Source organism: Somniosus microcephalus, chromosome 14, assembly GCF_052327205.1.
Source record: "Somniosus microcephalus isolate GS21.2 chromosome 14, FLI_Smic_1.0, whole genome shotgun sequence".
NCBI lineage: Eukaryota > Metazoa > Chordata > Chondrichthyes > Squaliformes > Somniosidae > Somniosus > Somniosus microcephalus.
In genome coordinates this window covers 48435747-48451893 of record NC_141000.1, presented here as the reverse complement: position 1 = coordinate 48451893, position 16147 = coordinate 48435747, and the positions used below count along the sequence as shown (strand labels likewise).

The following is a 16147-nucleotide window of genomic DNA, read 5'->3' as shown; positions in this document are numbered from 1 at the left end:
ATGGGGGAGGCCATGATTTGATTTCTGTAATATGTAGGAACATGGCTCCCCTGATGGCTCAGTTGGTAACAGCACCACCAACAACAACAACTTGTATTTATATAGCGTCTTTAACATAGTAAAACGTCCCAAGGCGCTTCACAGGAGTGTTATGAGGCAAAAAATTGACACCGAGCCACATAAGAAATTAAGGCAGATGACCAAAAGCTTGGCCAAAGAGGTCGGTTTTAAGGAGCGTCTTAAAGGAGGAAAGAGAGGTAGCGAGGCGGAGAGGTTTAGGGTGGGAATTCCAGAGCTTAGGGCCTAAGCAGCTGAAAGCATGGCCACCGATGGTTGAGCGATTATAATCAGGGATGCTCAAGAGGACAGAATTAGAGGAGCGCAGATATCTCTATGGGTTGTGGGGCTGAAGGAGATTACAGAGATAGGGAGGGGCGAGGCCATGGAGGAATTTGAAAACAAGAATGAGAATTTTGAAATCGAGGCGTTGCTTAACCGGGAGCCAATGTAGGTCAGCGAGCACAAGGGTGATGGGCGAACGGGACTTGGTGCGAGTTAGGACATGGGCAACCGAGTTTTGGATGACCTCAAGTTTACGTAGGGTAGAATGTGGGAGGCCAGCCAGGAGTGCGTTCGAATAGTCAAGCCTAGAGGTAACAAAAGCATGGATGGCCTCTTCAGCTGAACAGCGACGTTACATTTATGTGGCAAATAAGACTGCAGCTGCCATTCTTACAAAGGTTTGGTAGCAGGGAGCATTTTACTCAGCATCAGCGCATCTGCATTGGGGTAATTGAGATTGTGGTGATACCACCCAGTATGGGACTTAGCTTTACAATCCAGGAAAGTCCCCGCTTCAATCATAGCTCACTGCTGAGTTAACTGATCATGGCTAGCTTGGTGATACAGCTGCAACTGGCCACACTGCCTCTGAGCTAGGTCTTAACTTGCTCAGTCTTTTTCAATATACCATTTTAAGTGTCAACTGGAGAGGAGGTGCCTTGATGACAGAAGAAAGCAAATTAGCAGCTGTTCCACCATGCTCGCCTGCCAAATGGACTGTATCAGTTCAATAAAAATGATCTCGCTTACAACATGTGTAAGAACGTGTTATATCACTTTGTACTGGAACCTGAGCTGATTCTGGTTTTCTCATGAACCTACTCCTGGTTTGACTCAAAGGTTTGATTCTCGAAAAACTACAAGTCTTTTCCCTCTTTGACTTTTTAAATTGGTATGTTTTCTTCGCATTTGGATATTATCTAATCCCACCAAAACAGGAATAAAATTATATCCCATAGCAGATGATTATCCGTGAATGTGTGGGGCACAATTTGGAACATAGACTTAGCATGTAATGGCTACCAGCATTAACATTGTCCAATAGTCTCCCTTTGTGGGTAGCATCCTTACAAAACAGCACACTTCTAGGAATCTCTATAATTAATCGATCGAATTACTGGATTCTTTATAAAATATCTGCTACATTGTAACAACAGAATCTAATATTTCCATTCAGGCAAATAGCACCATTAATTTCAAACCCAAAGATTCAGCAAATCTCCTAATAAAGGCACTGTTTCTGAGGTTTCACAATTAAGGAATCCTAGATTGAACAGCAAATTACTGATCCATTTCACACAACTAGATCCTACTATCTGTAGAATAATACATTTCATCAATTCTTTCTTCTTTCTTTGGAATCATCTGATAGATGCTGAAGACAGTATTCAGTCCAGATAAAAGTCCCCATAAGCTGATATTTAAAAAATTCATTCATGGAATGGCCAGCATTTATTGCCCATCCCAAATTGCTCTTGAAAAGGTGGTGGTGAGGCTTGCTGGGCCATTTCAGAGGGCAGTTAAGAGTCAAGCACATTGCTGTGGGTCTGGAGTCACATGTAGGCCAGACCAGGATTGCAGGTTTCCTTCCCTAAAGGACATTAGTGAACCAGATGGGTTTTTACGACAATCCGGTAGTTTTATGGTCACCATTACTGATACTAGCTTTTTATAAAATTCCAGATTTAACTCAATTTAAATGCCACAGCTGCCATGGTGGAATTTGAACTCATCAGTCCAGGCCTCTGGATTACTAGTCCAGTAACATAACCACTATGCTACCGCACCCCCACTGTACTTACTGCATTTACCATGAGTTTACCTCTTGTTATTAAGTAAAGCTGATTCGTTGAAATAATATGGGCCTTAGGTGACCAAATCTCATCTTTTCTAATCCGAATGCTGGTACTGCCTACCATATGTACAAGAACAATGTTATTATGACAGAACTGCAAACATATTAGAAACACACCACCGCATGTACCTGCCACTGTTTTGTCAGCTCTCGAACCAGCTGAGTGTCGTCCAATAGTCTCTCTTTATAGGTGGCATCCTGCAATACATTGGCAGTGGTCTCTGCTTCTGTAAGCCAGGCCCGGAATTTGTCCAAATCCAGATAGAACTGCTGCAGCAATCTGAGGGCTGCTTCCAGCGCAGCCTCCCTCTCACTGGCCCTGTGGAACCATTTATTTTTACACACATTAGCAATCTTCATTAGCATAGCCATTTCAAATGCTGTTTTGTGTCCAATTATGAACTCTGTAACACCTTCAGCAGCGGATTATAAGAATGAGTTAGTGACTGTCACAAATTTAAATATCTAGGGAATTTATCATCACACAACCTTAACCCATATCAGTCCCCTAATTAGGTTTAAGTTAGTAGAAAGTAATTATTTTAGACAATATTTAAGACATACAAAAAATGCCTATGGTGGCTTATTTGAGATTGGGCCATATCATTAAGTTCTATTATATTCAAAAGGTTGTGACTTACAGAAAAGTGACTTCGACCCAGGTTTACACATAAAAAATTCCAGTTTTCACAGCCAGAAGTAAATTGGAATTTCCTCAATAATTGGTTAGAATAGTTTACATGTATAAGTAGATCTGATTAAACACATCCTTGTGCCTTTTTATGTAAAATATTCAGCTGTAATAGCAGAAAGATCTCAAATGAAACAAGTAGTGGGTCAGCAAAGAACAGGCAGCTGTGCTTTTCTATTGAATTAAATGGGATTTCTGACCAACTGCTGATGGTGATGTACAATGACTTTCAGGTAATAATGCTGGGTGGAATTTTCCCACTGAGTGTGAATTGGGAGGCAGAAGAACTTCAGCCTTCATATCTGCAGTTTTTGTACACTATTATTGTTTAGTCAGATCCACTTTCATTTTCTCTGGAGAATAATCAACACATTTTCAATTTATGAATGTATGAAAGTACCCTGTGAATCTTCTGCAATTCAGGCTGTTCATGGAATAGGCCGGGAATTCCCTCGGAGCCATCGTAACTTTGCTGGAAGTGCGGTGGAAACTCAGCTTACGTGCGTAAGCGGTATTTCAGCCACACTTCCGATGAAGTTACAATGGTTGGTGGAGTGGGAGCAGCTCCGAGGAAATTCCCAGATAAAATGTGAAAAGTAAAGTGACTTCTATTTTTCAGGATTATAGGTCATTTTATGTTGTAAATGTGTACTGACTTAATTGGAACTAGAAAGGCTCATTTTACACAGGACCCTTATAGCAGCCACCAGAGAAAACATACTTTCATCCCATCAGTCGGAGCTGGAACTGAGGCCATGTTCTCTCTGTATGCTAAAGGACAGTGGAGCAGACGTCAATCCATGAAGGTAATATCTGTGCGTAAGACTTTCTCTGATTTCTATGCAGCAGCAACATCATAAATATTTTCTGTTTGCTATTTCTAGTGAAATTGTAAAAGCATTCAAAAAGAAAGAAAATCTTCCCCCTTCGCCGATCTCTTATGATCAAGATAGGCAGAGAAGTGATTATTGAAAGTATTAAAAAATGCTTTTACACTGGAACATTGCCTACAGAATTGTTTAGCCGAACTCTGATCTCATCGCTACTGATTCCCATTTTACCCTCAACAATTGTGTCCCTTAAAACTTCCCTGCAAACTTAATCTGGATTTTATCTCCCATTACTTGCACTACTTGCTTCCAAAAACTAGATGGGGATCCCTGTAACATATGCACTATGTCTATGTCAGACACATGATGCTGCCAGTAGGTGTCAGTAATTACGGAATTAAATAACTAGTTGTAGCAGTTCGTGTTCACCTAGGTAGGTATCGGATGAATGACTACTAAATAATCGAGTTTGACTTCAGGAGAACAATCTAGAAGTTGCTTATTTACAAGAACAGACGAAATACTGCAGGTAAGGCAGCTGGATGCAGGAGCACTGTGAAGTAGGTCTTTCCCCAGCGGGGACGCCACGAGGACCGACTCCGCAGTCCTGTGGAGAGCTGATGACGTCATCACGCTCGGCCGTGTTTTCCCGCGCTTGTGTGGTCACGTGACCGCGTCGTGACGTTAGCGCGTTTGCCCGCGCTTGGGCGGTCACGTGACCTGCGTCGTTGCGTCGACGCGTAACTGTGGCTGGCCGTTGCGGCCGAAGACGCGAGAGCGGGCGGCCTGTGCGGATGTCATCAAAAGAGGTGGGACTGGCGGATGACATCATCCATCAGAAATGCCACCAGTTCTGCCTCCAGTACGTCCAATGCTAGCTGCACTTGCATGATGTGACAGGGCCTGGTAGAAGTGGGCCCAGACCTGCAGCAACTGCCAGTTTCCCAATGCCAATCAATCGCAGAGTGGTCAACTGCCATTGGAAAAGTGACTTTTAATTTAATTTTTTTTTTTTTAAACAGAAAAGTTTTGAAGTTTCTTTGACCAGAAAGGTCCAAGATGTAGCAGTACAGTGCCGCTGTAAAACCCCCAACTTCAGGGACAGATGCTACAGTATTGCTGTATCCCACCATACAAATGGCCCTGAGCCAGGACTTGGGATGGGATCAATACCTCAGCAGATTAATGGCCAAAAGCCCTGACCCACTGCACTTTTGGCAGCAGAGCTGGGTGCCTAAAGTCTCTATCGTTCTGTGATATCCTCACTTTCAAATAGCCAACTCTGGTTGAACATATTCCTGGCGGTTTCATCACATGACTTCCCACCGTATGCCCCCCACCAACCCCGCCCCCCACAAATCACCCAATCAAAACAGCCTTTCTAGCCATCGCCAATATTTTTATAACTAATAAATGAACGTGTGCAAAGAAAATTAAAAAAACACAATTATTTTAATGCCGCTATGATTTTTCTCCTGAGTTGCTCACAGCAGTGTCCAGGAGATTCATCTTTAATTCCTGGAGACTCCAGATCAATCCTGGAGGGTTGACAACCCGATTGGTTATTCCACATGAGGAAAACATGACAATGATTCAGTGTTTATTCCTGCAATATTCAAGCTCAAATTGCCTCCTTTGAATGTAACTTGTGGGTTTTTTCAGCAATTCTATCTTCATCCTAGCTGTATCTATAAAATATTTGGATAGCTATAATTGCTTTCGACCAGATCATCATTACCAGAATTACTGGGAACGCAGCAATGTTACATTGAACTTAAATACATTAAAAAAAAAATCATTCTCAAGATGTGGGCGTCGCTGGCAAGGCTGTCATTTATTGCCCATTCCTAGCTGACCTTGAAAAGGCGGTGGTGGGCATTCTTTTTGAATCACGGCAATCCGTGTGGTGAACATGCTCCCTGTTAGGGAGGGAGTTCCAGGATTTTGACCCAGCGACCATGAAGGAACGACGATATAACACCAACTCAGGATGGTGTGTGACTTGGAGGGGAACTTGGAGATGATGGTGTTCCCATGCACTTGCTGCCCTTTGTACTTCTAGGTGGTGATGGTCATGGGTTTGGGAGGTGCTGCTGAAGAAGCCGTGACAAGTTGCTCCAGTGCATCCTGAAGATAATACACACTGTAGCCACAATATGCTGGTGGTGGAGGGAGTAAATATTTAAGCTCATGGATGGGTTTCCAATCAAGTGAACTGCTTTACAACATTGCTTCCTATATTACAACAGTCACTACATTTCAAAAAACGACTTCATTAGCTGTAAAGTGCTTTGGGTGGTCATGAAAGGCGCTATACAAATACAAGTCTTTTTTCTGTTTTCTTTCTTTGTCCTGGACGGTGTGGAGCTTCTTGAGTGTTGTTGCAGCCGCACCCATCCAGGCAAGTGGAGAGTATTCCATCACACTCCTGACTTGTGCCTTGTAGGTGGCAAAGGGGCTTTGGGGAGAAAGGAGCAATGTTATCCCCTAATTTTTTTTGGGCTGCGCGACCCCTTTAATGGGCTGCACGGCCCATTCAAAATTTCGCGCATGTGTGATTTTTTTCCATTTAAAAGCCGGTGAGCCGGTTGCATGGGTCCTCCAGAGCGCTGCGTGGTTGTGCAGCTTAAAAGGAACATTGGTCAGGAGGTGAGCCACTCGCCATAGAATACCCAGCTTCTGACCTGCTTGAGTAGCCACGGCATTTATGTTGTTGGCCCAGTTCAGCTTTTGGTTAATGTTGACCCCACGGATGTTAATGGTGGGGGACTCGGCAATGGTAATGCCATTGAATGTCAAGGGGCGGAGGTTAGGCTCTCTCTTGTTAGAGATGGTCATTGCCTCGCACTTGTGTGGCGCAAATGTTACTTGCCACTTGTTAGCCCAAGCATGGCTGTTGTCCAAGTCTTTCTGCAAGTGGGCATTCCTCATTCTGAGGAATTATGAATGGAGCTGAACACTGTGGAATCATCAGCAAATAGCCCCACTTCTGACCTTATGATGGAGGGAAGATCATTAATGAAACAGCTGAAGGTAGTTGGGCCTAGGACGCTGTCCTGAGGAACTCCTGCAGCGATGTCCTGGGGCTGAGATGATTGGCCTCGAACAACCACAACCATCTTTCTTTATACCAGGTATGACTCCAACTGGTGGAGTTTTCCCCTGATCCGTATTGACTTCAGTTTTACTCGGACTCTTTGGTGCCACACTCGGTCGAATGCTGCTTTGATGTCAAGAGTAGTCACTCCCACCTCACCTCTGGAATTCAGCTCTTGTGTCCATGTTTGGGTCAAAGCTGTAATGAGGTCTAGAGCCAAGGGAAAGTGGCAAGTTGGATCCAAAATTGGCTCAGTGGCAGGAAGCAAAGGGTAATGGCTGATGGGTATTTTTGTGACTGAAAGGCTGTTTCCAGTGGGGTTCCATAAGGCTCAGTACTAGGTCCCTTGCTTTTTGTGGTATATATCAATGATTTAGACTTCAATGTAAGGGGCATGATTAAGAAGTTTGCAGATGATACAAAAACTGACCGTCTGGTTGATAATGAGGAAAAACGCTGTAGACTGCAGGAAGATATCAATTGACTGGTCAGGTGGGCAGAAAAGTGGCAAATGGAATTCAATCCGAAGAAGTGTGAGGTAATGCATTTGGGGAGGGCTAACAAGGCAAGGGAATACACAATAAATGGTAGGATACCGAGTAGCGTAGAGGAACAGAGGGACCTTGGAGTGCATGTTCACAGATCCCTGAAGGTAGTAGGGCAGGTAGGTAAGATGGTTAGAAAGGCATACGGGATAATTTCCTTTACTAGCCGATGCACAGAATATAAGAGCAAGGAGGTTATGCTTGAACTGTATAAAACACTAGTTAGGCCACAGCTAGAGTACTGCGTACAGTTCTGGTCACCACATTACAGGAAAGATGTGATTGCACTAGAGAGGGTACAGAGGAGATTTACGAGGATGTTGCTAGGACTGGAGAATTTTAGCTATGAGGAAAGACTGGATAGGCTGGGGTTGTTTTCTTTGGAACAGAGGATGCGGAGGGGAGACTTAATTGAGGTTTATAAAATTATGAGGGGCCTAGATAGAGTGGATAGGAAGGACCTATTTCCCTTAGCAGAGGGGTCAATAACCAGGGGGCATAGATTTAAAGTAATTAATAACCTACAAGGCTACCGACCAAGAGCTGGAAAGTGAGATTAGGCTGGATAGCTCTTTTTTGACCGGCGCAGACACGATGGGCAGAATGGCCTCCTTTTGTCCTGTAAATTTCTATGATTCTATGTTGATGACTCCTTCCATCACTTTGCTGATGATTGAGAGGAGGCTGTAATTGGCCGGGTTGAATTTGTCCAGCTTCTTAAGACCAGGAAATTACCGGTCAATTTTCTACATTGTTGGATGGATGCCAGTGTTGCAGCTGTACTGGAACAGCTTAGCTAGGGGCACGACTAGTTCAGGAGCACAGGTCTTCAGCACCGCAACCGAGATGTTGTCAGGGCCCGTAGCCTTTGCTGTGTCTAGTGCACTTAATATAGTATGTCTACACTCAAAATGAAGACTAATACTATCCCTACTATTGTCACTGTTTGTAATTTTGCATTACAGTGCCATTACAATGCAAAAATGGGTTCTGCAGTTTCTTTTTGCCCCAAATCCGTTGGTCCCTACCTAATGGAACAGATGGAAACTCAGCTTCACACTAAAATTCTGAATTAAGTCGAATCACCATTGTTTAAATCATGGTGGTGAAATTATTTTTTTAAAATGTTTTCCCTTTGTTAGGGTCAAACGACAATTCAAACTGGCATGGTTGAACTTCTTTGGCAGTCCAATATGCACCAGAGCATAATGTGGTGAAGGGTGAAATAAAAAATAAATTCCTGTTAGATGTTATATATATACATATATATATCATTTCAAGTTGTTATAACCTTATGATGGGCTCTGAATGTACCAATGGAAAACTGTAATGGTTTTGCAGAAATAATCTGTCTGTTTTAGAGCCCCAGTAATCTCTGGCCCAGGATTAATCAAATTGAAGGTAATACTTGAAGGGGAAGGAGTATTTTAAATGGCTATTTCGTGACTGGCCTCTCACACTGGAGTGCTGTTTACAACTGATGTACCAATAATGATAGCCTAGGTGGGGGTTCCAGTGTCTGTGAATAACTACTGGATGCAGATAGCCCTTTGTTCCCATAATTACTACGCAAATGGAGATCCATTGTAAGTGTGGTTTAGTATTGGAATTATTGTTGTTTTTATGCTTAATGTGATTAAACTGATGGATGATACTATCTTCAAGGACTTTGCTCGAACTTTAAAAAGGAAAGTGTAAAATTTGTATAGTTTTCAGTGTCTTGAGTTCTGGTGAGAAACATACCAGGCTCCTTGAACGGTATATAGAGTTACATCGAGTCTGCAGCATAGAAACAGGCCATTTGGTCCAACTGGTCTATCCGACGTTTATGCTCCTCATGAGCCTCCTCCCACCTCTCTTCATTTAACCCCATCAGCATATCCTTCTATTACTTTCTCTCTCATGTGCTAATCTAGCTTCCAAAAACAACAACAACTTGGATTTATATAGCGCCTTTAACGTAGTAAAATGTCCCAAGGCGCTATATAAATACAAGTACCTGTATTATAAGACAGTGTGGCAGAGCCACTAAGGGACCAATTGTAGGTATTCGGGTTCACCGATGTAGGTATTGGACGAATGCCTACTTAATAATCGAGTTCGACTTCAGGAGAAACAATCAAATAGTTCTTTAATGCAGGAACAGATGAATACAAGCAGGTTGCCGAGATCGGTACAGGAGAGCCATGCAGTAGGTCTTATCCGGACGGAGACGCCACGAGGACTGAGTGGTCAGTCCCGTGGATTGCGTGATGACGTCATCGCGTTCTTCCCGTGCTTGGGTAGTCACGTGACTTGCGTGATGACGTCATCGTGTTTGCCCACGCTTGGGACGGTCACGTGATGTCATCGCGTTTACCCGGCACTGCAGCTGGCCGTTGCGGCCGAAGTCGCGGGAGCGGGAGGCTGAGCTGGGCCGGCGGCCGTCGCGGGAGCGGGAGGCCGAGCCGGGCATTGTCGCGGGAGCGGGAGGCCGAGCTGGGCCGGCTCGCGTTTACCCGCGTCATCGCGTTCGCCCGCGTCATTGCGTTCGCCTGCATCATCGCGTTAAAGGGAATTATGTCCGGTAAGTAAGGGACACTCGGTGGTACCGCTACATGCGCCCCCCCAGAATTCGCTTTAACGGTCGGCGTCAAATGATGAGATGGTCTGACGAGCCGGTCCGAATGACTCCTGTAGTCTCGAGACGGAGACTGCTGGGTGGCTGATGGTCTGGCGGGCAGTCGTACTTGGGTTGGCGTAACGATGATGGGTGGTCGGTGGTCTCGGCGGTCATGCTGTCTCGATTTGGCGGGCGAGGTCCAAATATGTGCTGGTCGTGAGCGGATCCGTGCGTGCGTCGTGGCAGATAAAACGTATCCAGCCTTGTGAAGGACCGTGGCGTCATGGCGAATAAAACGTATTCACCATGCCAAGGACCGCGGAAGCCTGTGACCTCTGTAGCCCGTGGTTCGAAGCAGGCGCCGGGGCGAAACAGCTGGCCGCGTCATAGAGACTGGCAGGTTGGGCAGACACGGATCATGGCTCTGTCATTGTTGGGAAAAAGTCCCCAGTCTGACGAAATCTGCAGGAACGCCGAACGGGTGATCCAGGAGGAAGAAAACGTGGGTCTGGGCAGGTCGGTGAACTCGCCGAGAGGCAAGCGAACTCTCCGGCAGTCGGGAACGCACAGAACGGTGCGTGCCATAGTGCTGCTATGGTAACACAGAAGAGAGTGAACCGTTGCTGCGTTGATCAGTGATCAGTGATGACAGCAATTTTCGCGTGGCCGATCGCGGCCGCGGGATGCCCGTTGGACCCGTCCTCGATGGTCGCAGCGTCAGTAGATGTTTGCTCTTGTTGAGGGGAAAACTGTAGAGAGGGCGGCAACGCTTCTAGTTGTTGTTGATTGCGGTAGGGGGAAAAACTGCCGGGGGGGCGGCAACGCTTCTAGTTGTTGTTGATTGTGGTAGGGGGAAAAACTGCCGGGGGGGCAGCAACCCTTCTAGTTGTTGTTGATTTCGGTAGGGGGAAATACTGCTGGGAGGGCGGCAACGCTTCGCCGTCGCGCTGAAAAGCATGGTAGAAAAGACAGACCAGCAGGCTGACGGGCTGGTGCGGCGTCGCTGGGGGATGGGTCCTCGTGGTTTGCGAGGGGCAAGTCCTCGTGGGTTGCGAGGGGCGAGTCCTCATGGGTTGCGAGGGGCGAGTCCTCATGGGTTGCGAGGGGCGAATCCTCGTGGGTTGCGAGGGGCGAATCCTCGTGGATTGCGAGGGGCGAGTCCTCGTGGGTTGCGATGGGTGGTTTGCGAGGACTGAGTCCTCGTGGCCTCTCCGCCGGGGCGCGCTCCGATCCTGTGAGCCCGTAAACGTGCTGTACCCGCGCTGTGAGGGTGTTATACTTGCTGTTCTGCCGTGGGGTTGTTGAAGAGGCTGACGCTCCGAAAGTCAGTAGAGCCTGTATCCAGATACGTGGTCTGCGCCGTATCGATGTTGCACAAGGTGAACGGGGCTTCTACCAGGATAAAGCACGAGGGCGGTTGTTGCTCCCAGTGTTGCGGTAGCTGAGCGAAACGGCTGTAGCTTCCAGGCGTGCTTCTTTCGTGAAAGACGTTCACGAAAAATTGGGGTCTGACTGCGCTGCTTTCGTGAAAAACGTTCACCAAAAACGGGGTCACCAATGTAGATTGTAGGTATTGATGAGCTCCCGTCCTCACGTCGTTGGTCACCAATTGTAGGAATTGGTGTTCGGCGGTTGTTGTTTGTCGTGCTCTTCTTCTGTGAAAACGTTCACAGAGACGGGCTTCAGGCTGAGCGCTTCTTCCGTGAAAAACGTTCACGGAGACGGGGTCACCAATTGTAGGTATTGATGAATTCCCGTCCTCACGTCGTTTTTCCCCCTACCGAAATCAACAACAACTAGAAGCATTGTCGCCCTCCCGGCAGTTTTTCCCCCTACCGCAATCAACAACAACTAGAAACGTTGCCGCCCTCTCTGCAGTTTTCCCCTCAACAAAAGCAAACATCTACTGACGCTGCGACCATCGAGGACGGGTCCAACGGGCATCCCACGGCCGCGATCGGCCACGCGAAAATTGCTGTCATCACCGATCACTGATCAACGCAGCAACGGTTCACTCTCTTCTGTGTTACTGTAGTAGCACTACGGCACGCACCGTTCCGTGCGTTCCCGACTGCCGGAGAGTTCGCTCGCCTCTCGGCGAGTTCACCGACCTGCCCAGACCCACGTTTTTTTTCCTCCTGGATCACCCGTTCGGCGTTCCTGCAGATTTCGTCAGACTGGGGACCTTTTCCCAACAATGACAGAGCCATGGTCCGCGTCTGCCCAACCTGCCAGTCTCTATGACGCGGCCAGCTGTTTCGCCCCGGCACCCGCTTCGAACCACGTGCTGCAGAGGTCACACGCTTTCACGGTCCTTCGCATGGCTGAATATGTTTTATTCGCCACGACGCCACGTTCCTTCGCAAGGCTGGATACGTTTTATCCGCCACGACGCACGCAAGTATCCGCTCACGACCAGCACATATTTGGACCTCGCCCACCAAGTCGAGACAGCACGACCGCCGAGACCACCGACCACCCATCGTCGTTATGCCAACCCAAGTACGACCGCCCGCCAGACCGTCAGCCACCTAGCAGTCTCCGTCTCGAGAACACAGGAGTCTTTCGGACAGACTCGTCAGACCATCTCATCGTTTGACGCCGACCGTTAAAGCGAATTCTGGGGGGGTGCATGTAGCGGTACCACCGAGTGTCCCTTTCTCACCGGACATAATTCTCTTTAACATGATGACGCGGGCGAACGCGATCTAACGCGATGACGCGGGCAAACGCGATGACGCGGGTAAATGCGATCCGGCCCAGCTCGGCCTCCCACTCCCGTGACAATCGCCGGCCCGGCTCGGCCTCCCATTCCCGTAACGGCCCAGCTCAGCCTCCCGCGACTTCGGCCGCAACGGCCAGCTGCAGTGCCGGGTAAACGCGATGACGTCATCACACAAGTCACGGGACTGCCTAGTCAGTCCTCGTGGCGTCTCCGTCTGGTTAAGACCTACTGCATAGCTGTCCTGCACTGATCTCGGCAAGCTGCTTGAATTCATCTGTTCCTGCATTCTTTGATTGTTCTCCTGGAGTTGAACTCGATTATTTGGTAGGAATTCGTCCAACACCTACATTGGTGAACCCGAATACCTTAGTTTTACATTAAACATCGTTTGTTTGATCGCCTGAGTCGACCTCAGTCTCTTGATAGGAACTAGACATTCCTACAATAGAATAATTTGACACTGAGCCATATAAGGAAAAATCAGGGCAGATGACCAAAAGCTTGGTCAAAGAGGTAGGTTTTAAGGAGTGTCTTAAAGGAGGAAAGAGAGGTAGAGAGGCGGAGAGATTTAGGGAGGGAATTCTGGAGCTTAGGGCCTAGGCAACAGAAGGCACGGCCACAGATTATAATCAGTGATGCTCAAGAGGGCAGTATTAGAGGAGTGCAGATATCTCGGGGGGTTGTGGGGCTGGAGGAGATTACAGAGATAGGGAGGGGCGAGGCCATGGAGGGATTTGAAAACAAGGGTGAGAATTTTGAAATCGAGGCATTGTTTAATGGGGGGCCAATGTAGGTCAGTGAGCACAGGGGTGATGGGTGAACGGGACTTGGTGTAAGTTAGGACACAAGCAGCCGAGTTTTGGATGACCTCACCTTTACGTAGGGTAGAATGTGGGAGGCCAGCCAGGAGTGCGTCAGAATAGTCAAGTCTAGAGGTAACAAAGGCATGGAGGAGTGTTTCAGCAGCAGCTGAGCTGAGGCAAAAGCAGAGACGGGCGATATTACGGAGGTGGAAATAGACAGTCTTAGTTATGGTGCGGTTATGTGGTCGGAAGCTCATTTCAGGGTCAAATATGACACTGAGGTTGCTAACAATCTGGTTCAGCCTCAGACAGATGTTAGGGAGAGGGATGGAGTCAGTGCCTAGTGAATGGAGTTCGTGGCAGGGACCGAAAACAAGGGCTTTGGTCTTCCCAATATTTAATTGAAGAAAATTTCTGCTAATCCAGAACTGGATGTCGGACAAGCAGTCTGACAATTTAGAGACCATGGAGAGAGTCGAGAGAAGAGGTAGTGAGGTAGAGCTGGGTGTCGTCAGCATACACGTGGAAACTGACGCTGTGTTTTCGGATGATGTCGCCAAGTGGTAGCATGTCGATGAGAAATAGGAGGGGGCAAAGGATATATCCTTGGGGGGACTCCAGGCGTAACGATATGGGAGCAGGAAGATAAGCCATTGCAGGTGATTCTCTGGCTACTATTAGATAAATAAAAATGGAACCAGGTGAGTGCAGCCACATCCATCTGGACGACGGTGGAGAAGTGTTGCGAGGAGGATGGAGTGGTCAACCGTGTCAAAGGCTGCAGACAAGTCGAGAAGGATGATGAGGGACAGTTGACCTTTGTCACAGTCACAAAGGATGTAATTTGTGACTTTGATGATAGCCGTTTCGGTACCGTGGCAGGGCGGAAACCTGATTGGAGGGATTCAAACACGGAGTTGCGGGAAAGATGCGCATGGATTTGGGAAACGACAACACGTTCCAGGACTTTGGAGAGCAAAAGGAGGTTGGAGATGGGGTGGTAGTTTGCAAGGACGGAGGGGTCAAGCGTTGTTTTTTTGAGAGGGGTGATGACGGCAGATTTGAGGGAGAGGGGGACAGTACTTGAGGAGAGAAAACCGTTAACAATATCAACTAACAAGGGAGCCAGAAAAGGAAGTTGGGTGGTCAGCAGTTTGGTGGGAATAGGGTCGAGGGAGCAGGAAGTGGGTCTCATGGACAAGATGAGTGTGGAGAGGTCATGAGGAGAGATTGGAGAGAAACTGGAGAAGATGCGAGTTCAGGGGTAGGGTGTGCTCCCCGATGCGCTCCACTCTATTCGGTCACTGCTCTGCACTGCCACTAACGCCACCCCTCATGAGAAAATGTTTGTCTTCCCAAGGAAGTCCACATCGGGGACATCGCTACCGCCATGGCTGACGTCCCCAGGGCCGGTCCTACTGAGAAGGCACGTGAGGACCCATAAAACGGACCCCCTGGTCGAGAGGGTCGACCTCCTCCACGCCAACCCCCAGTATGCTTACATTGCATACCCGGACGGGCGGGAGGACACAGTCGCCATAAGAGACCTTACACCCTCGGGGGCCGCAGTAACCCACTACTCACTACCACCCCCCCCCCACGATCCGATATCCAGCCCCAGCAGACGGCAGGCCTGGGCCCAGCGACCCGCTCGACATTTACGAGGACGACACGCCTGTGCCACAGCCTACGCGGGACTCGACGCCGGAAGCTCCACTACCCCTGCCGTCGCCACACCGATCACAGTGGCAGACAAGACCTCCGGAGAGACTCCAATACACTAACTTTTAATACACTTCACCCCGCCGGACTCAATTTTAAACAAGGGGTGAATGTGGTAAACCACTGTTTGTATTCCACTGTGTACATGCCTGGACATGCCTCGGCTGACTCCTCCCACAAGTCCTAGTATAAAGGTGACTGCTCCCCAGCCCCTTTGTATTTCTGGACCGGTCGACCACTCGAGGCAGATCTTCATTCTTTTGTTAATAAAAGCCTTTAGTTACTCTCTTAACTCTCAGTCTTTTATGAGTAATTGATAGCGCATCAGGAACCTTAGAGGAAGTTTGGCCTGGTGGGCTAGGGGAAGGTAGGGAAGTGGCAAAGGCAGCTGAACAGATGGTCTCAATCTTAGAGACAAAGAAGTCCATGAGCTCCTCACACTTCTTGTCGGAGGTAAGGGTGGAGGAGACAGGGGAGAGGGGTTCAAGAAGACGGTTAGCAGTAGAGAATAGAAGTCAGGGTTTATCTTTGCATTCCAGAATGATAATGGAATATTGAGCAATTTTGGCAGATGAGAGCAGGACCCGATAATGCTTTATGTGGTCCAGCCAGATCTGATGGTGAATGGCTAAACCAGTTGTCCGCCATATCTGTTCAAGTGTGTGTCCCTTGGACTTAAGGGAGCGAAGATGAGGGCCATACGAGGTGAGAGAGAGTAATTGTTTTAATAGGGACTCGGGCATCAAAAGTGGTGGTATGTGGTTGACAGATGGGTAGCTGCAGAAATATCGTGCTGAATGGAGGGCCAAAGGCTGGACAGTTGGGATTTCTTAAGTGCAGTTGTAAGAGAGTTAAATGCATTCTCCTTAAATGCATCTTTAAAGTGTTGACGACTAATCCCAAAAGTTTATGGACTGTATATGTTGTTGTTGTTG

General features: G+C 47.7%; 1 protein-coding gene across 8 annotated transcripts in view; it reads right to left on the bottom strand.

The window, feature by feature from the left end:
• dmd (dystrophin) overlaps window positions 1-16147 on the bottom strand; it is a 2562635-nt gene that overhangs the window by 311998 nt on the left and 2234490 nt on the right. For all 8 annotated transcript variants that reach the window (XM_086007360.1, XM_086007362.1, XM_086007361.1 and 5 more), the window contains one exon: window positions 2327-2516. In XM_086007360.1, coding sequence (XP_085863486.1) covers window positions 2327-2516 — 190 coding nt within the window. The remainder of the gene's footprint in view (window positions 1-2326; window positions 2517-16147) is intronic.